The sequence below is a fragment of the Brassica rapa genome, chromosome A03 (assembly GCF_000309985.2).
Source record: "Brassica rapa cultivar Chiifu-401-42 chromosome A03, CAAS_Brap_v3.01, whole genome shotgun sequence".
NCBI classification, from domain to species: domain Eukaryota; kingdom Viridiplantae; phylum Streptophyta; class Magnoliopsida; order Brassicales; family Brassicaceae; genus Brassica; species Brassica rapa.
The window spans coordinates 24,607,529-24,627,823 of record NC_024797.2 but is presented as its reverse complement, the minus strand read 5'-3'; the positions used below and the strand labels follow the sequence as shown (position 1 = coordinate 24,627,823).

Genomic DNA, 20,295 nt, shown 5'->3' with positions numbered 1-20,295 from the left:
CTTTACAGGAAGTCCAGACGACTTTACAGGAAGTCCAGACGACTTCCAGACGACTTCCAGATGACTTTACAGGAAGTCCAGACGACTTTTAGGAAGTCCAGACGACTTCCAGACGACTTCCAGACGACTAACAAGTAAGTCGTCCCAAAAGTCTTCCAGATCTGAAAAACCTGCATATTATATCCAGATCTGAAAAACCTGCATATTCAAAAACGTTCAAATGGCTTAAAAACAGAAAAAATGAATGGAAGATTAGATAAATCTACCTTTATAGAACACACAAAAATACATATCTAAAAATAATAGATCTACCTTTAAATTAGTGGAAGATGAGTACCATCTAATTAAAAACCTGCAAAAAAAAATAGATTAGTAACAAAGACATGAGACAAAATTGAAAAATTCATATAAAGTTTGGTGTTTTCAAGTCAAAGAGATTAAAGTGGGTTTGGAGAGTTTTAGTTTGGGAAAAAATCCAGACGACTTCCTAGAAGTCCAGACGACTTCCTGGAAGTCTAGACGACTTCCTGGAAGTCCAGACGACTTCCTGGAAGTCCAGACGACTTCCTGGAAGTCCAGACGACTTCCAAGAAGTCCAGACGACTTCCAGACGACTTCCAGACGACTTCCAGACGACTTCCAGACGACTAACACGTAAGTCGTCCCAGAAGTCTTCCAGATCTGAAAAACCTGCACATCAAATCCAGATCTGAAAAACCTGCATATCCAAAAACGTTCAAATGACTTAAAAATAGAAAAAATGAGTGGAAGATTAGATAAATCTACATTTATAGAACACACAAAAATACATATCTAAAATTAATAGATCTACCTCTAAATTAGTGGAAGATGAGTACCACTTGATTAAAAACCTGTAAAAGAGATAGATTAGTAAGAAATACATGAGACAAAACTGAAAAATTCATATAAAGTTTGGTGTTTTCAAGTCAAAGAGATTAGAGAGAGGTTGGAGAGTTTTAGAATGATGAACATTACATTTTTGTTGCAGCCATTTGAGAGGAGGAGAGAGAATGTGTAAATTTTTCTTTATATAGGGAGGCAAAAAATCTAATTAGGTTAAATATTTTTGACTCAGACGACTTCCTGGACGACTTACATTTCAGTCGTCTGGTGAAGAAATTAAAACAGACGACTTACATGTAAGTCGTCCAGAAGAGTTTAATATTTTTAGCGGGAAATTAAATATTTTTAGTGGGAAACTAAAATAGAAGACTTTCCAGACGACTTACAAGTAAATCGTCTGGACGACTTACAAGTAAGTCGTCTGGACGACTGAAATATACGTCGTCCGGGTAAATTATTCAACAGACGACTGAAATATAAGTCGTCCACACCCTAAACATAACCCCTAAACTTAATTATCTAATTAAACACTTCATAAAACCAAATCAAACTTGAAAAGTGTTTACTATACACAGAAATAAACACATATAAGTGAAAACTAATTTCTGAAAAAAACATTTTAGTTTTCCAAAATCTAACCCTAACAATCCATACAATACTACAACATATGTTTGCCAAACTCCTAAACCAAAGTATTTCATGATTCACTACTTCCACTCATCTATCTTCAAAACAAATCAATTTTATCATATCTTAATTTATATCACTTAAAACTGTTTATAATTACTTGATTTTTATTTTTCACGCATCAAAATATTTTTTACTAGATTTATAAATTATTTTTAAAATAAGCTGGTACCAGACGACTGAAACTTCAGTCGTCTAGACGACTTCCAACAATTCAGACGACTCAGACGATTTACTGGGGCTATATTCGTAAAAATGGCTTCTGTTTTTTTGTTTGGTCACAAGGGGCTGAGCTGTAATTTCACTAGGCTTTTAGGTTAGTTTTGCATTTGATTCAAGTTTGGGTATAGGTTTGGGATTAAAATCAAGTTGTGGGTTAGTTTTGGCAAAAACCCCTTTTAATTATGCGCATTAGTTTGGTGTATATAAAAAGAAACCCTAGTACTACGTACGGTGGACTTGCGCGTGAGCTTTGTTAGAGAGGATGTCGGGGAACGATGACGCGGAGACAGCTAAAATAGAGGTGTGGTGGGACATGAAGGACTGTCCGATTCCGGAGGGGTATGATGCTCGTCGGGTCCGTCCAAGTATAGAAAGGGCGTTCAATAAACGAGGCTACAGTACTTGTCCTGTCTCCATCACTGCCTATGGCGACCAAAACCAGACCCCTTGCCACGTCCTGCGAGGGCTCTCTTCCACTGGAGTCGCTGTTGCACATACCAAATCAGGTTAGTCTTTCTCTGATGTTAGTATATTATAACAAAACCACCCCCTAGACTAGAAATTTTATGTTATTCATTCCATATATTCACAGAAAGCACACGCTCAGTCATGTATCGGGATATGGTGGAGTGGCGAGGTCAAAATCCACCTCCGGGTACAATGATGATCATATCCGATCAGGTGGGGGGTGACTTGTCCTGGGATCTGGCCAGGCTACAACAGCGCACTAGATACCAACTTTTTCTGGCTTATTCAATTAAGCCTTGTAACGATTTATTCCTGCTCTATAGAGCAAATTGGCGCTGGGAACAATTACTAGAAGAAGAAGGAGCCGCACCACTTGTGGTGGGTGGATTATCATCTGCTGCCATGTTTTATTGCAAATCATGCAATTTCGATTGCCAAAGCCTGGAGAAATTCAGGAAGCATCTCTCCAGTTATAAGCATGGAATGGAAGTAAGCAAGCATCCTATATATATATATATATCTCAAATCCTTTTGTTTCATAATCTGATCATCAACTCTTTTGTCAAGCTCAGGAGGCTATAAACCCTCCGAACACAGAACTCTCATGTGTAACGGAGACGTGGGCGAAGAACTACCCGGCCACGCCTGAACACGCCACAGCTAAAATACTGGTGTTGTGGAACATGAATGACTGCCCTATTCCTGAAGGTTATGATGCTTGTGGGGTCCGTCCAAGTATAGAAAGGGCGTTGAAGGAAGTAGGCTACACTGGTCCTGTCTCTATCACTGCCTATGCCGACCAAAAACAAACCCCTGATCACCACCTTCTTGCGCTCTCTTCCACCGGAGTCGATTATGCACATACTCTTCCATGTTAGTCCCATTTCCCTGCTGTTGTATAATTTGTGTTTAATTAATTTTCAACTGAAATTATTTCCTTTTGTTGAAACAGCGGTCGAATACAGTCGCATGATTACAGATTTTGAGGAGTGGGCAGAAGATAATCCTGCTCCGGCTTCAATTATGATCATATCGAATGAACTGGCTTTGAGAAAGTCCCATTCATCACGTCTTTGCCGGAAACTACAAGAGAGTAACTACAAGTGTTTTTTGGCATATTCAGTTAGGCCTTTTAAAATGCCAGTCCTGCTCACTTCTGCTGAGTGGCTCTGGGAAAGCTTACTTTCAGGTGGTTGTTTCTTGTTTCTTCGCTCATCTTCCAGTACTTGGGCAAGGAACTACCCGGCCACACCTAAACACGCCACAGCTAAAATACATGTGTTGTGGGACATGAAGGACTGTCCGATTCCCGAGGGGTATGATGCTCGTCGGGTCCGTCCAAGTATAGAAAGGGCGTTAAAGGAAGTAGGCTACACTGGTCCTGTCTCTGTCTCCATCACTGCCTTTGCCGACCAAAAAGAAACCCCTGATCACCACCTTCTAGCGCTCTCTTCCACTGACGTCGATTTTGCACATACCCTTTGGTGTTAGTTAGTCCCCATTTCCGTGCTGTTATTTAATTATTAGGTTTTTAATTTTCAACTATCCTCACTGAAATTATTTCCTTTGTTGAAATAGGGTCTTACGCAGTCGCATGATTACAAATTTTGAGGAATGGGCAGAAGATAATCCTGCTCCGGCTACAGTTATGATCATATCAGATCGACTGGGTTGGCGCATGTCCCAATCATCACTTCTACAGAAGAGTAACTACAACTGTCTTTTGGCTTATTCAGTTAGGCCTTTTGTAAAGCCAACCCTGCTCACTTCTGCTGAGTGGCTCTGGGAAAGCTTACTTGCAGGTGTTTTCTTTGTTCTCTCATCTTCCACTACTACATTACCACCAAACTAATTTAGCCGAGATTTTTCTTCTCCCCAGTTTCAGAGACAAAAAGACACATTCTTCAGACGTGCAGTGGAAGTGAAATGGTTGTTGCATCTACCGGTATGTTTTATTGCGATTTGTGCGACTATGATTACAATAGCCTGGATGATTTCAAGAAGCATCTCTCAAGAAAAGAACATACATATGAGGTACGCATCCTCTCCCTTCTCCCTCTCTTTCAATATAAGATTGTCTAGACAACAACCTATTTAACTCTTTCTACTCGTTGTCAAAACAGGAGCACAGAATGCTTTCGCATTCTCAATCTTTTCCTCACCGGCAAAGGCAATTTAAAATATCCAAGTACCATGATGAGGCAAGTTTTTTTTCTTTCTTAATGATGGATGATATATAAATTCTCAACAGAGAAAAAATGTAAATACATGTTCAAATACTCAAATGTTTCATTTCATTTCATTTCCTATACACATGTTGTAGGTAGGATATCCTCCCAAGACCAAACGTATGAGGAAAGCACCCCGGAAGTGTTTTCTCCTAAGACCATTACGTTTTACTAGACGCTGAAATCGTGTTTACTGAAGTGAAGCTCGCTCGTTTTTATCTTCCTTTAGTGCCAGTGGCACATGCTTGTTGATTAGGGCAACCTGCGCAAGACTCTGATTTTCCAGCAGTTTCGGCTAGGGGACCTGGGCAATCTATTATCACCATGCATAACAAAGAACAATAAGCAATTATTAGGTTAAAACATAGAATAAAGAACCCATGATTAGCTCAAGCAAAAAAAGATACTGAAAGATTGGATTTGATATTGCTTACGCTCGTTGGCGTTCTCTGGAATCTCTCTTTCATCCATGTCAACTTGTGATGTCTGATTAGTTCCTTACAAAGTTATAAGCATTTGGGTTTGTCTTTCACATCACATGTATGTCCTTTGAGTTCATGTCAGGAAACTACTCTATAACATTAATCTTGCAGGAGGACCATATAAGTTTAACCTAAAACATATTGCAGAAAGAGATGTAAAGAAAAATGTTGCAAGGCATGACATGTGTAGCGCAATGGACATGCACATTTTGTTGCATTCAAACCAAAATTGTGAAATCCGTGAGACACTTGAAAAATATCAAAGATAAAACTGAATGTTTTCCAAGTGCTTGACATGACAACTTTTACAATCTGAATGTTTTCCAAATGTTGTAAGTCTTGAATTTATTTGGAATATTATTTGGCTATGACATATTTTCATTATGAAATAATTTCACTATATAAATATTATTAAATTATAGTAGAATATATTTCATTTTTGATAGAGAACATTTAAAAATTAATTGTAAAAACAGAATATAACAAGATATAACAAATAAAACTAATAAACATGTATAAGAACATAATGAAGATATTGTTCTCATGATAAAAACAAGATATTAAAGTTATTGTATCAAAATAAACATAAAATCTTTTTAAATTAACTAGGGCCGGCCCGCCCTACGGGCGGGATGACAATTTAAAAATAATTTAAATAGTTAGAATAAATATTTTTGATATTTTTGATATTTGTTTAATATTTGTTTTTATTTTAAAATATTTTGTTCTGTATTAGTATAAATTATTATTTTATTAATTGTTATTCTTTATTCAGTTTTATTTCCATTACAACTGTATAAATTTTACCTTACGATTAATAAAATTGTTTATTTGAAGTTTTATTCTGATTTTATTATAATGGTGTAGAATTGTTGATTTATTTGTTTAATTTTAAGTTACCTAGTTTTATTCATTCTCTTACATTATTTTATATCGTACTCTTATTCGACTATATAACAATATATTTTAATTTTACATAGTTGTGGATCTATGTTTATAGTTTTTCTTAGAATTCATGACATAAATATTTAAAATATATTTTACATTTATTTAGTTAGAATAACTTAACATATCTCTTTTAATCTATTATGTATTACTATTTGGTTATATTTTCTTTAATTTTCTAATCTTGATCTATAAAATGATTCGCTTTACATTTTTTATTCAATATAGTGAAGTTTAGAGCTTTTTAACACTAATGAGCTTATATGCAAATAAATATATAGAATTATAACAATAATCTGTAACATTTCTCAAAAAAAAACAATAATCTGTAGCAACAGATATAAAAAGAGTCAATGTGGTATCTCCTCCCTCTTGTACAAACAACACCATAGTAATATAAGAATATATTGATTATAATTAACTGATAGATAGAGATCTTACGAAAGATGGAGACCCCAAATTACTTTATAAAAAGAAAAGTTTTTTTTTTTTATATCCTTTCGACTTTATCCTCCTTGATCACATGATTGGCCTTTGCGATTACATCACGTCCAACTTCTTTGAAATTGAAGCTACACTCGTGCTTCTCTGGGCACCTATGGCTTCTGCAGAACGTGCTACCGCATTTGCACTTAAACCCCATAACCCCAGCCTTCTTGTTACAGCTGAAACACCTGTTAGTCCGTGCAGGTTTCGACGGCTCTGCCTCCTCCTGTCCCGTGGCTAAAGGAGCTGATGACGGCTCAGCTGTTACAACAACAGAGGCTGGTTCGGTTTCAAGAGGCTGTTTTTACTCTGGTGTGATAAGTGAGTTCTTGACAGCAGATTTTGCTACAGAGGTTAGATCTTCCTCGGCTCGGAGAATTCTGTAGCATCTGGAACAGAGGTTCATGTTGGAAGACACAAAAAAACCGCATCTATTGTCGCAGAGTTTTGGCTCAGTTGGTGGGAAGCTTGTGCTGTTGTTTTTCTCAGAGTTCATTGTTGTTCCTTTCTTCTTCTTCTTCTCAAATCTGTTAAACAAACAAAAAAATTATATTCTGACAGTAACATAAGAATGTTTTTTTTTATAGGTTGTCGTTTCAGAACATTATAGAGATGAAAATCTTTGCATTAATTTGATTCAACCAACCTACGAAATTGAATCAATTGAATTAAACCCAGATTCGGTATAATCAATTTGCCTCAATTCGATTCAACACAGGTTCTATATAATCATCAAATGAAAATCAATAATAATGCGATAGTCACACCTCTTGTAAAACCACGCTATTCTAGGTAGCCGATCTAAACACAGGATCAAATCATAACCTTAGTTCGAATGAAACAAAAAAATTGATATTCAAAGTTTGAGAATACCCAGAAACGTACGGACATAGTATAGCAGAAAGCTTGAAGTTGTGGTTGCTCCGGGTAATCGGAATGGTCGCTGGCCTCACCTGCTCGCCGACGGACAGCTTGGTAACCCCACAAGACACTGACTTTCTTCACATGATGGGACTCCAGAACCTTAGAAGCCGGTGTTAGAGCACCGACGAACACATGTATAAACCCGCAAGCTCCCCACAGCGTTTACATTCCTGGCACAATTTCTCGAGACTCCATTGTTGATGTCGGCGATGGAAGAGGAGTATGAACCCTAGACTCGTTGTGACCGAGGAAGACGATAAGCGTTAGGTCACTTTCGGACTCGAACGCTGTGTAATCATAAAGCCCAGGTACGAAGCCCACAAATGTTAGCGCAAGATTAAATGAAACGCGACGTTTAAAAAAGAGGGGCACGTGTTGATTCCTCCTTGCACGACTTAGTGACGTGTCCTCAGCAGGAAAGATTCTAACATTTTTTTATATAATTAGATAGTAATATGAAAATATCCGACCAAAAGATGCAATACAAAACAACATAACAAAATAAAAACATATAGAAACAAAATAAAAATTGATGACCTAAAATAAAATTAAAAAAATTAGAAAATCTACACTACCAAAATAAAACATAACATAATGTAAAGTATAATAGAATAGATATATTATTGTGTTGTATTTGATAAGAGAATACAATATGCATATATATAGTGGTAACATTAACATAATGTTAACACTAGATAATGCTAACTTTCCTAAACACTTAATGTAAATATGCTAGAATATCTTGATAGTAACTTGTTCTTCAAGTCTTTCCTTTTATTCTTGAGGGTTTTCATGGGTTTCACAGGCTTCACAGACTTGGTCCGTAAGATACATATCTTCCGGCCCAACATATCTCTAATACTCCCCCGCACGACAAACGTGGGATGCAACACGCAAATCTGCAATCACAAAGCAGACCACGTATGTCGTGGACACTATGTCGAGGAAAACAAATCAGTAGATTCCTTCGAGAATAAACTTCAACTTAGACAAGGAGGGATGAAATCTTCAGCTCTTCTTCGGTCTTGACAATGAGAATACATCTCGTGGGCGCAACTGCAACTCCATAAACAATTATCCTTGACTAGGACAGTCCATAACACGGACTAAAAAAAAAAACTGACCTAAGAATTTGAGCGTTCAACTAGAACTCCCCCGTAATGGTTAAACTATAACCAATAAATCCCAAACTATGAGAAAACAACTCTTGAGAAATTCTAAACTATAGAAAAATCTCAGATAGAAAATAACCCATGTGAAACTACAAACCTTAACCCTCAATAATTCTCAAGCATTCACCAAAATAGAAAAAAAAATAATAATAATAAATCCTTTGACTTAAATAACATACTTAACAAAACCCTGATACTTATTATTAAGAAGTATCCCTAATGAGAGAACTTGACGTTGACGTCTTCGTCTGGATCGTCGTCACCACCTTCTTTGCCATCATCAACACCACCGATGATAAGCATCTTCGAAGTTTAAAAACTTATAACGCGGAAGCTTAATTTTGATCCCTAAGAATCGAATGCTCTGATACCATGTAAAGTATAATAGAATAGATATATTATTGTGTTGTATTTGATAAGAGAATACAATATGCATATATATAGTGGTAACATTAACATAATGTTAACACTAGATAATGCTAAATTTCCTAAACACTTAATGTAAATATGCCAGAATATCTTGAGAGTAACTTGTTCTTCAAGTCTTTCCTTTTATTCTTGAGGGTTTTCATGGGTTTCACAGGCTTCACAGACTTGGTCCGTAAGATACATATCTTCCGGCCCAACATATCTCTAATACATAACTCCATTAAATAATCTCAATAATCGAGTTATGAAATTTAGTTAATTGTAACACGAATAAGGTTAATATACGATAATCTGAATGAAAGATAAAATAAAACAGAGTAATCACAATAGTAATGATTTCTAACCAAATTTTTTCAAGTAAAAATAAATATTAAACAAAATACACGAATCGGAAGGACCAACCCTAGTTTATACAAATGAGACAATGGTACAAAGATATCATCATATTAGGACAATAATACTGAATTTTTTATTCTATATTTCCAATTTTCCCTGATATAAAAGTCTAAAAAAATCCGTATTTGGTAAGTAAGCCCACACCATATACTAGGTTTTATTAGGCGCATTAGTTTGGTGTATACAAAAAGAAACCCTAGTCCGACGTATGGAGGACTTGCCTGTGAGATTTGTTAGAGATGATGTTGGGGAACGATGCGGCGGAGACCTCTAAAATAGAGGTGTGGTGGGACATGAAGGACTGTCCGATTCCGGAGGGGTATGATGCTCGTCCGGTCCGTCCAAGTATAGAAAGGGCGTTCAATAAACTAGGCTACAGTACTTGTCCTGTCTCCATCACTGCCTATGGCGACCAAAACCAAACCCCTTGCCACGTCCTGCGAGGGCTGTCTTCCACTGGAGTCGCTGTTGTACATACCATATCAGGTTAGTCTTTCTCTGATGTTAGTATGTATATTATAACAAAACCACCCCTAGACTTGAAATTTTATGTTATTCATCCATATATTCACAGAAAGCACGCGTTCAGTCATGCATCGGGATATGGTGGAGTGGCGAGGTCAAAATCCACCTCCGGCTACAATTTTGATCATATCCGATCAAGTGGAAGGTGACTTCTCCTGGGATCTTGCCCGGCTACAACAGCGCACTAGATACCACCTTTTTCTGGCTTATTCAAGCAAGCCTTGTAACGATTTATTCCTGCTCCGTTATGCAAATTGGCGCTGGGAGAAATTACTAGAAGAAGAAGGAGGCACACCACCACTTGTGGCGACGGGTGGATTATCATCTGCTGCCGTGTTTTATTGCAAATCGTGTAATTTCAATTGCCAAAGCCTGAAGACAGTCAGGAAGCATCTCTCGAGTTATAAGCATGGACTGGAAGTAAGCAAAGCATCCTCTCTCTCTATATATATATATCTCAAATTCTTTTGTTTCATAATCTGAGCATAAACTCTTTGTCGAGCAGGATGCTATAAATTCTCCGGACTCACGACTCTTATGTGTAACGAAGACTTGGGCAAAGAACTACCCGGCCACGCCTGAACACGCCACAGCTAAAATGCATGTGTTGTGGGACATGAATGACTCCCCTATTCCCGAGGGGTATGATGCTTGTCGTGTCCGTCCAAGTATAGAAAGGGCGTTCAAGGAACTAGGCTACACAGGTCCTGTCTCCATCACAGCCTTTGCCGACCAAAAACAAACCCCTGATCACCACCTTCTTGCGCTCTCTTCCACTGGTGTCTTTTTTGCTCATACCCTTCCCTGTTAGTGTATCCCATTTCCCTGCTGTTATATAATTAGTGTTTAATTAATTTTCAACTGAAATTGTTTCCTTTGTTGAAATAGGGGTCTTACACAGTCGCATGATTACAAATTTTGAGGAATGGGCAGAAGATAATCCTGCTCCGGCTACAGTTATGATCATATCAGATCGACTGGGTTGGCGCATGTCCCAATCATCACTTCTACAGAAGAGTAACTACAACTGTCTTTTGGCTTATTCAGTTAGGCCTTTTGTAAAGCCAACCCTGCTCACTTCTGCTGAGTGGCTCTGGGAAAGCTTATTTGCAGGTGTTTTCTTTGTTCTCTCATCTTCCAGTACTACATTACCACTGAACTAATTAAGCTAAGCTTTTTTTTTTCCTCCCCAGTTTCAGAGACAAAAAGACACACTCTTCAGAAGTGCAGTGGAAGTGAAATGGTTGTTGCATCTACCGGTATGTTTTATTGCGATTTGTGCGACTGTCATTGCAAAAGCCTGGATGATTTCAAGAAGCATCTCTCAAGAGAAGAACATACACATGAGGTACGCATCCTCTCCCCTCTCCCTCTCTGTCAATATATAGATTGTCTAGACTACAACCTGTTTAACTCTTTCTACTCGTTGTCAAACAGGACAACATAATGAATACGCATTTTCAATCTTTTCGTCACCGGCATAGGCAATTTAAAATGTCCAAGTACCATGATGAGGCAAGTTTTTTTACTTAATGATAATATATAGATTCTCAACAGAGGAAAACATGACTAAATACTCATATGTTTCACTTCATATTACATGTTGTAGGTAGGATATCCTCCCAAGACCAAACGTACGAGGAAAACAGATGAGTAATATAAATCAGTGTTCTAAAACCTCGCTCGCTCTAATCTTTTTTTTTTTCTAGTCTATGTTTCCCTTTGAAGTATTTATGATAAATACTTCAAAGGGAAACATATGCTTAGACATGATTCTTGTTTTTTTTTCTGTGTATGGATGATGATATTAGCAAATGGAAGTTGATTTATATAGTGATGGTATGCATGTAGATATTAATAGAATTGTTCATGTCTTTTGATATATTGGGTGCGTATTGTCATTATTACTTTTAATGGTGAATTTAAGAGTGTATTGATCATGATTTCATACGTTAGTGTGTGAGCAAATTTTTTTTAATTATTAAATTTTTTGTGTTTTTTTTGTTTTTTTTTTTGTTGGGTAAGTTGGATGGCGAAAGTTGTAAGTAGCAGTTATAGAATCTGCATTTTTAGATCATAATATATATGCTGTGATTTCATATAGAGTCTTATTATTTTTAGTTGTCGTCTGAATTAAGAAGTATTAACGGTATTATTTGTTTTAATCGGAATACATAATTTATAATTATCAGAATGTATATATATATATATATATACTGATTATTTATGATGTATATTTATGTTACGATTAATACACAACGGTAGTGTTAATCTTTAAGGAATAAATGTTAGTGGGTAAAACCAATTTGTTACACCTAACGTTGTGTATTAATCGTAACATAAATATACATCGTAAATAATCAGTATATATATGTATATATATATATATATATTCTGATAATTATAAATTATGTATTCCGATTAAAACAAATAATACCGTTAATACTTCTTAATTCAAACGACAACTAAAAATAATAAGACTATATGAAATCACAGCATATATATTATGATCTAAAAATGCAGTTTCTATAACTGCTACTTATAACTTTCGCCATCCAACTTACCAAAAAAAAAAAAACACAAAAAATTTATTAATTAAAGAAAATTTGCTCACACACTAACGTATGAAATCATGATCAATACACTCTTAAATTCACCATTAAAAGTAATAATGACAATACGCACCCAGTATATCAAAAGACATGAACAATTCTATTAATATCTACATGCATACCATCACTATATAAATCAACTTCCATTTGCTAATATCATCATCCATACACAGAAAAAAAACAAGAATCATGTCTAATTTATCTATCGTTTCCTTCTGCTTGTTTAAATTTAAACTAAACTGAAGGGTGTCTTTTTCGATTTATTGAATTTCTGTTTAGTACGATTATGATTAAATATGCAATTTAATCATATTTTAGAATTAATCTTTTACCTTTCAGCGATATTACTACAAGAAAGCATGCACATAACGACAGCTACATTTGTCATTAGCTGGGGATTACGATGAATTAAAAACGACGAATTAACAACGAATCATAATTCTTAGTTAATCTTTTGACATTACAGAAGCATAGTCATACATTTGTAAAGTTTTTCTTTCGTTGTAAAGTCCTCATAAACAATCGTTGTTAATTGGTCGTTAAATTTCATAGGTAAGCTGTTGTTAGACAGGTAAAATTACAATACTTTGAAGGGTTTGTTACAAATTGCTGCAGGGCTGGCTTGTGTTGGGTAATGGCCATGCATATGAGTGTAGCATTGTTAGGCCTGAATTTCGTACTGAATAATCAAGAAACGAAACCTTGCATGCTTTCTTTATTAAAAACAGACTGAAATTACAATATAAAAAAGAGACTGATAACAGCTTACAAAAAAAAAAAGAGACTGATAACTATTTTCATACTGTAATAACATGTAAAGCAAAGTGATTGATGGTTGCAGGCTTGCGGCTAACAAATATGCGATTAAAGAAGATACAAGCCTGTACACATGAATTACGGATGCAAATGTAAACTATTAGAGATAAATTTGGATATCAAACCAAAATTGTGAAATCTGTGAAGCACGCAAAAATTATCGAGATAGTCTGAATACTTTCTAGGTGTTTCACATAACGGGTTTCACAATCTTAGTTCGCATGATACACATCTTGTTGAGTTGTTGTCCAATTTATTTTGGATATATATATAAACCACCTATCTAGGATCAGGTTTTACAAAGAATTACCTAACATGTGTGTCGGTTCATGTTGAGAAGATTTTCTTCAGTACATACCTATTTAGATTCAATTTCGGTTAAATCTAATTCTTGTTTCTGTCTTTCATCTGTTTGTTTTATCTTAGACGTTGTAGTTCAAAACTCTTGTTCGACATGTGAAGTAATGCCTAAAAACTTACATAAAACACCTTAACACAAACAAAGGCTGCTCTCACTTATATAGAAAAAACGCTGCTGTCACATCGATTTATGGGGTCTCTTTGTTCTCTCCTCCACTCAGGTCTTCCTTCATCTTTATGGAAGCAACAACTTTCTCTATGATGCTCTTAAGCGCAGGCGCGCTGACAGAACACTTGTTACCCTCAAAGCATGACTTACCTCGCTCAGCTGCTCTGCCAAGCTGTGGATCCAAAGGAACTTTCCCTAGAAACGGCACTCCCATCTCCTCACACATTCTCTCAGCACCTCCTCCGCTGCTGTCAAACACTTGGCTCCATGCAAAGACACCATCTAGAAGCTCAGGTGCATTCTCTCGTATACAAGAGATCATGTCTTGCGTCACGTCAACGGAAGAGCCGGTCTCTGTCGTCAGCTTCATGAACTTGACATCACTCAACGGTTGAATTAAACCACTCATGTTCTCCACTACACCTAGCACATTGACCCCAATTCTCTTGCAAAAGTTCACTCCCTTTCTAACGTCGGCCATGGCGACTTCCTGGGGAGTTGTAACGATGATAGCACCATCGATCCCCGTGTCTAAAAGACACTGGACGATGGTGATGTGTTTGTCTGAGGTGCCTGGTGGGGTATCAACCACAAGGTAATCAATATGATCTCCCCAGTCAACTTCTTTCAAAAACTCTTTGATTTGAGCGCTCTTGCGTGGACCTCTCCAGATGGCAGGCTCATCATCAGACTCGGAGTGCGTGAATGATATGGACAGGACACCGAGGTTGGGTTCCACATAAACCGGGCTCCATCCGTAGTTGCTATAGTGAAGCAGGTGCCCTTCGCGTCCTAACATTTTCGGCATGCTTGGCCCGCATATATCTAAGTCCATCAGGCCTACTTGATGGCCCATTCCTGCTAGGGCAAACGAGAGCTGAGCTGAGAATGTGCTCTTACCAACCCCTCCTTTGCAAGAAAGAACCAGTATCTTGTGCTTCACGGAAGCCATTCTTTCAGCTATAGCAACCAAATCTTAACCAAGATATCGCTTAATATCACACTGGTATCTAACATAATAATTGTTCTAATTGTCACAAGGTAGATTTGAACCTGGATCAGGTCCCGTAGGAGCAGTGCCAGTGGCACATGCTTGTTGATTAGGGCAATCTGCGCAAGACTCTGACTTTCCAGCAGTTTCGGCTAGGGGACCTGGGCAATCTATTATCACCATGCATAACAAAGAACAATAAAGCAATTATTAGGTTAAAACATAGAATAAAGAACCCATGAGTATCTCAAGCAAAAAAAGACGCTGAAAGATTGGATTTGATATTGCTTATGCTCGTTGGCGTTCTCTGGAATCTTTCCTTCATCCATGTCAACTTGTGATGTCTGATTAGTTCCTTACAAAGTTGTGAAACCAGCGTTAGGTATTCTAACCAAAGCTTATTGTATTTATATCTGATACTTTTCAACGAATATGCGTATATATACACGTTTAAAAGAAGCCCTAAGAAGAATTAGTAAGTCAACAGATTAAAAACGGAAAAGTGTTTTCTAGACAACTGTCAAATTTCTTGTAAATACAAATTAATAATAATTGTTAATGATGTAATTATATAAATCTCTATAATATTATTTGAGAAGTCAGTTTACTATGTGTCACGCTCATGTTAATTCTCACGATAGTTTATTACTCTGATATCCTTAATGAATTTAATTTGTTATTATAAAAAATTTCAACTTTATTTGCATTAAAAATATTTTTATATAAAAAGACAATTTTTTCACGTCAGTCACATATTTACATATATAATTAATCTTAGTCAACTTAATTAAACATGTGTTTCCTTTTTCCTACTTACATATTTACATATCTTACTACCTTAATTAGAAATTAATGTTAAATTATTAAGATTAAATTTAGTCGCCTTAACAAAGTATATGTTTCCTTTAATTATTTATTTACATATTTATATATCTTACTACGTTAGTTAGTAAGATAGCTATACAATTTCCTACATTAATTAGGAATAATACATTTTTGATAAGTATAAAATTTCTTGTTTCCAAAAGAAAATCTCTACCTAACGTGAATATATAAAATTGCAAGTGAAAGGAATATTTAATCCATTATATAAAAATATATAGTAATTTATGTCAATTCATTTCTTAATTTTTGTTTCAATTTTAATATTTTCCAATAACATATATAATAAAAATATTCACATAATAAAAAAACGAAAAATAAATTTTCAAAAAGGAAAGAAAATCTTTTTTCTTATAAATGTACGAGAATGAACATTTATTTTATATACAATGTTACTTCATTAAAAAAAACGAAGTTCACAAAAAAAACAGTTTTTACTTCATTAAAATATGTTATTTATGTCAATCTATTTTTCAGATTATTACAAAGTATAAGTACATATTTAAGATGAAGAACTAAGATAACACAATAAATAAAACTAATCAAATTTAGTTTAACTAAAATCAGAAGTATTATACATCAATTTGAAGAAATATGTAACTCAGTATATCCCATAAAATGAGCAATTTAAAAAAATCCAGATTTTTTATTCCCAAAATCAAAAGTCTAAATGTAAAGAAAAATATTAATTGAAAATTTTACTCCGCCCAAAAAAATACTATGGTAAAATTTGAAAAAATAAACACAATCCGATATATCCAAACATTAACGAAATTAACTATATATTACATATCTGAATTACATGTCTAACTAAATTACAAAGTAACTAAACTTAAAATAATAATATTAATATTTTTATATTATATTAATTTTAAAATATTTATACATGTGTATGGGCACGGGAAAGTCACCTAGTTGATATAATTTTTTGTTCAATTTTTGGGAGTTTGAGTTTCGTATGATTAAAAAATTGCTAAACCAAAACTGAATAAGAGTATAAAACAGCAACCTCTATGCACAAACCTGATGTTGGCATGCAAATCTGTGTCGGTGATTGAACAAGCTCATGAATTTTTATGCTTAAAACCGGTATTTTTCTTTTGCGTTTTATTGGTCCTGAGCATGAGAACACTTCCATTGCAAATATTCTTAGCACTATATATTTTGAGATGTTTTTGAGTGAATATCTCACCATTTAAAACCTCATTCATTGAAATATAATTGTCTGTACTAATCTTTGTGAGATACTCAATGTTAAGAACCTTTGCAATAAAGTTACTCTAAGTAAAGGAACATGTCATTTAAGGCATCACGATTTTATATAGCCCCTCTGTTTCTTCTGGAGCTGATTCCAGGGAGACTTCAGGTCATGTTCAGATGTCAAACTTGTGCCTCTAGTGGAAGATGGGATACTGTTATGGAGGTGAGAGCACAAAGAGTAAGCAAGAAGCCTGGATGTAGCATGACTGAAGTCAAAGGACTAATAAACCAGTAAACGACGTGCTATCAAATTTTCGTTATAACCAAAGAAGTATGAAATTATCAGAATTGCATCTTAGAAAGTGTAAACTATTAACAAATCAGAATAATTAATCATCCATAGATCTTTATATTACTATTCTACACCAACATCAATAAATCATTATGCACCTGCTGAAACACATTGATGATCATGTCATGATACTCATCAGTATTGAGTCTGAGATAACAAACCAGAAGCTCTTTGAGTTCTTCAGGGCGATTGATACCATTCTCCATGATCATCTCAATCATTGAATCTCTAAAGTCCTTTTGAGGATCGCTCGAGCATTTCACTACTGCAAAGCTTTCATTCTCCATCTCCTGCTCCTTTGCTCTCAGTTTAGCCTTCTTCAAGTCTTCAATAGCTTTGACTCTGCATTTTTCGGATGATCTTGGTGAAAAGACTCTAACCTTGCTGTTTTCTTTTGTCCCTAGCTCCCTTCTTAGGTACATAGATTTCCTCTGTTTGTCAGCCTTCAGCTTCACTTCTCTTAGTTTTGTTTCCTTGAGATGCTGCCACTGGTGAGCCACAAGAGTCTCTCTACTGTTACTTGTACCTGTCCTTCTCGCTGGTTTCTTCACTTTAACCTCTGTGTTCTGTTCTGGTCTCTTTGGCTTTTGTTCGAGAAGCTTTTGATCACGTCTCTCACATCTCTGCTGCCTATCTCTGTTCACCTGAATTCTTGGCGTCATGATCACAGTTTCTTTGTCTCCATCCATTGTCTCTCTTTGGAAATCTCTTACTTTCTTCCTCACACTGCTCATTATCTCTTCAAACTTCTCATTTGACTCCATATTTGCTGATCTTGTTGTAGCGTTCTCCTTTTCTGCTGATACTCTTTGTAACCTTTTGCTACTCTCATGAGTATCATTTTGACGTTTAGTAGAACTCAAGGAAGATTTTGAAGACATCTTCTGGATAGCTTCATCATCATCTTGCTTCTTCTTCTCTTTTGCAAGTTTTAAGTCAGAAGAACCAGTCAGCTTTGAAAACCAAGAAACATGATGAGCACGAGACAACCCTGGAGAAGAAGAAGAAGAAATAGGTTTCTTTTTTCCCCATTTCATCATCCTAAATGATATAAGAATCTGAAAACAATATGAGAAAAATGTAAGGGATATATCTATAGGTTAATGTTGTTATATGGTTAGGCCTTTGTGTTTAATAGGGAGATGAAAAAAATGTTGTCTTAACGGGTAAATGCGAGTTGCAGTTTGGAAAAAAAAAGAGAACCAAAGTCGCCTGAAGAATCATGTGACCACTTTTAGCCTAAGTATTGGTTTTGTAATCTCTGGGTATGTTATGGAACTAATACCAATGTAGGGGACCAGTTTTTATCTATCAAAAAAAACAAACTTCATTGATGACAAAGACTTAGGCTCCCTCTCTCTTTCTCTTCTTTCTGAGTAACGTGACAAACCCAAGAACCACAAGAATCATCCTATCTTTTAGTTTGTACTAGCTGTCTTAAGATGGAGCTCTTAGCTCATGGATTCATTTGGCTATACAATTGTTACATTCACATGTTTACATCCCTAGTCATTTAGCAAAACCGGTATAAAATCAGCCCGACCGATATAACAATATGATTGGTACTGGTCCTGCTCTCTCCTGGTCCTAGACTAAGAGATATTATAATCATGAAGATGGTAAAGTTATAAAATTTAGAGTTATCTGGAAGTTAAAGATTTAGTGAAGTTGATGTGTGGTCCTGATTTTGAAGAACAGCTAAAATCTCTCCATAAGGATATATCACCTACCTTGAGGTATGGTTTGTGTCATCCACCACCAACTTGTCCATGATTTTAATTTAATTTTGTTGACTTTTATTTTTTGTTTCTTCTATTGTAATATACCCATCAAAATGGGGATATTAAAGGTTTTTATTATTATTTAAATAAGTTTTTTGTTTCTCTTATATTGTAAAGACTTGACATTGAAGCATTATCAAATTTGCTTATTTCAGGCTCTTCTACTTTCCCATTTGAAAAGGGATACTAGAAAAAAATACCTCATTTCATATCTTTAAAAAATATACTTTTTACTAAGAGCATCTCTAATGGTAATCTTTAAGGGAAAATCTTTAAAGAAAAAATAATTAAATAATCAGTGAACCTCAATAAAAGCTAAAAATTAAATCCTTAAAATCCTTAAATAAGGATTCTTTCTTAGTGTGTCACAAAAAAAAGAACTATTTCTTAGTGAATCTTTTCACTATTTGTGGGCACCCACGATATGTGGCAGTCCATTAGTAGATATTTTTTTTTATCTGAAAAAAATAATAATTAAAAAAGCAGAAAAACATTTTTTCTAAGGATTCCAATAGGGGTATCACCATTAGAGATGTTCTAAATCATGTAGACTTAAAAATTATAATATTTAATATTAGTTTTCTTTTGAACGTCATTTGATTTTGTGATTTAAACTTTGCCTATTGTATTATTCTAGTTAAGCTAATAACATTAATTTTGGTTCATAAATATTATCTTTCTCACTACAAAAATAACAAAATTGTGTATGAGATATCTAACTTTAATTTCAGATTATTTTTTATGTCTTTTGGAGACCTACCATATGATTAAAGGGACAAGACGTTATTATTTGTTATTATTTCACGACTATTTCAAACTTGTTGATAGCGATACTGATAAAGAAGAGTAAATGTTGTAAATTAATTTTACTTTAATTGATATAATTATCAATTAACACATAGTTTCCCAAATTTCTTTGACTGATTTTGTACAAACATTTAAGACTTCAACGACTACGTAAAAGAAGTCACCTTTTGACAGTGAAGCGGTGATAGTAGCTCGATTTTTGTTTACCATGTCTCAATTTCTGTTTTAAACAAATGTGTCAATAAGATCATTCACCAATGCAAATATGGAATGTTTTGTTTGAATAACATATCACTGGTAATAATCTGGGCCTTGTGAGTGATAAGATTATTAATTTTGTTATTTCTTAAAATAAAAAGATATTAGGTTTGTTTAATCTAGATATCAGTTCGGTTTTAAGTTTTTTTTAATCTACTAAAATATAATTATCATTCTAAATTAATATTTATTTTTTTATTCGATTAAAATAATTGAAGTTTTTAGTTATTTCAATGGTA

At 35.0% G+C, this 20,295-nt stretch overlaps 5 protein-coding genes and 1 pseudogene across 5 annotated transcripts; 3 read left to right on the top strand and 3 right to left on the bottom strand.

The window, feature by feature from the left end:
* The first annotated feature begins 1,860 nt into the window (after positions 1-1,860).
* LOC103861020 lies at positions 1,861-12,488 on the top strand. Its single transcript, XM_033288974.1, has 7 exons — positions 1,861-2,279; positions 2,366-2,730; positions 2,814-3,114; positions 3,194-3,727; positions 10,717-10,941; positions 11,022-11,176; positions 11,266-12,488. The coding sequence occupies exons 1-7, from the start codon at positions 2,036-2,038 to the stop codon at positions 11,359-11,361; spliced, it is 1,920 nt and encodes a 639-aa protein (XP_033144865.1). The 5' UTR covers positions 1,861-2,035; the 3' UTR covers positions 11,362-12,488.
* LOC117133035 lies at positions 3,736-4,667 on the top strand. Its single transcript, XM_033288978.1, has 4 exons — positions 3,736-4,043; positions 4,121-4,275; positions 4,365-4,442; positions 4,565-4,667. Exons 1-4 carry the CDS (start codon positions 3,836-3,838, stop codon positions 4,649-4,651), a joined length of 528 nt encoding a protein of 175 aa, XP_033144869.1. The 5' UTR covers positions 3,736-3,835; the 3' UTR covers positions 4,652-4,667.
* Positions 5,694-9,135, bottom strand: LOC103861018 (annotated as a pseudogene).
* Positions 9,420-10,728, top strand: LOC103861172. The gene is made up of 3 exons (XM_033288976.1): positions 9,420-9,789; positions 9,878-10,248; positions 10,334-10,728. The coding sequence occupies exons 1-3, from the start codon at positions 9,543-9,545 to the stop codon at positions 10,637-10,639; spliced, it is 924 nt and encodes a 307-aa protein (XP_033144867.1). The 5' UTR covers positions 9,420-9,542; the 3' UTR covers positions 10,640-10,728.
* LOC103861017 (cytosolic Fe-S cluster assembly factor NBP35) lies at positions 11,780-16,916 on the bottom strand. Its single transcript, XM_009138715.3, has 2 exons — positions 14,839-16,916; positions 11,780-14,760 (listed from the first exon to the last, which is right to left on the bottom strand). Exons 1-2 carry the CDS (start codon positions 14,957-14,959, stop codon positions 13,805-13,807), a joined length of 1,077 nt encoding a protein of 358 aa, XP_009136963.1. The 5' UTR covers positions 14,960-16,916; the 3' UTR covers positions 11,780-13,804.
* Positions 16,917-17,161: 245 nt separating this feature from the next.
* LOC103861016 (transcription repressor OFP5) lies at positions 17,162-18,486 on the bottom strand. The gene has a single exon (XM_009138713.3). The coding sequence runs from the start codon at positions 18,248-18,250 to the stop codon at positions 17,279-17,281; it is 972 nt and encodes a 323-aa protein (XP_009136961.1). The 5' UTR covers positions 18,251-18,486; the 3' UTR covers positions 17,162-17,278.
* Positions 18,487-20,295: the final 1,809 nt, after the last annotated feature.

Excerpts from the sequence above, each read along its gene's own strand:
- LOC103861020 (XM_033288974.1), top strand. The coding sequence starts at position 2,036 with ATGTCGGGGAACGATGACGCGGAGACAGCTAAAATAGAGGTGTGGTGG. Across the intron at positions 2,280-2,365 it reads TGTTGCACATACCAAATCAG|AAAGCACACGCTCAGTCATG; the intron begins GTTAGTCTTTCT and ends ATATATTCACAG. Across the intron at positions 11,177-11,265 it reads GAGAAGAACATACACATGAG|GACAACATAATGAATACGCA; the intron begins GTACGCATCCTC and ends GTTGTCAAACAG.
- LOC117133035 (XM_033288978.1), top strand. The coding sequence starts at position 3,836 with ATGATTACAAATTTTGAGGAATGGGCAGAAGATAATCCTGCTCCGGCT. Across the intron at positions 4,276-4,364 it reads GAAAAGAACATACATATGAG|GAGCACAGAATGCTTTCGCA; the intron begins GTACGCATCCTC and ends TTGTCAAAACAG. Across the intron at positions 4,443-4,564 it reads TATCCAAGTACCATGATGAG|GTAGGATATCCTCCCAAGAC; the intron begins GCAAGTTTTTTT and ends CACATGTTGTAG.
- LOC103861172 (XM_033288976.1), top strand. The coding sequence starts at position 9,543 with ATGATGTTGGGGAACGATGCGGCGGAGACCTCTAAAATAGAGGTGTGG. Across the intron at positions 9,790-9,877 it reads TGTTGTACATACCATATCAG|AAAGCACGCGTTCAGTCATG; the intron begins GTTAGTCTTTCT and ends ATATATTCACAG. Across the intron at positions 10,249-10,333 it reads GTTATAAGCATGGACTGGAA|GATGCTATAAATTCTCCGGA; the intron begins GTAAGCAAAGCA and ends TTTGTCGAGCAG.
- LOC103861017 (XM_009138715.3), bottom strand. The coding sequence starts at position 14,959 with ATGGTGATAATAGATTGCCCAGGTCCCCTAGCCGAAACTGCTGGAAAG. Across the intron at positions 14,761-14,838 it reads TCCTACGGGACCTGATCCAG|ATTTGGTTGCTATAGCTGAA; the intron begins GTTCAAATCTAC and ends ATCTTGGTTAAG.
- LOC103861016 (XM_009138713.3), bottom strand. The coding sequence starts at position 18,250 with ATGATGAAATGGGGAAAAAAGAAACCTATTTCTTCTTCTTCTTCTCCA.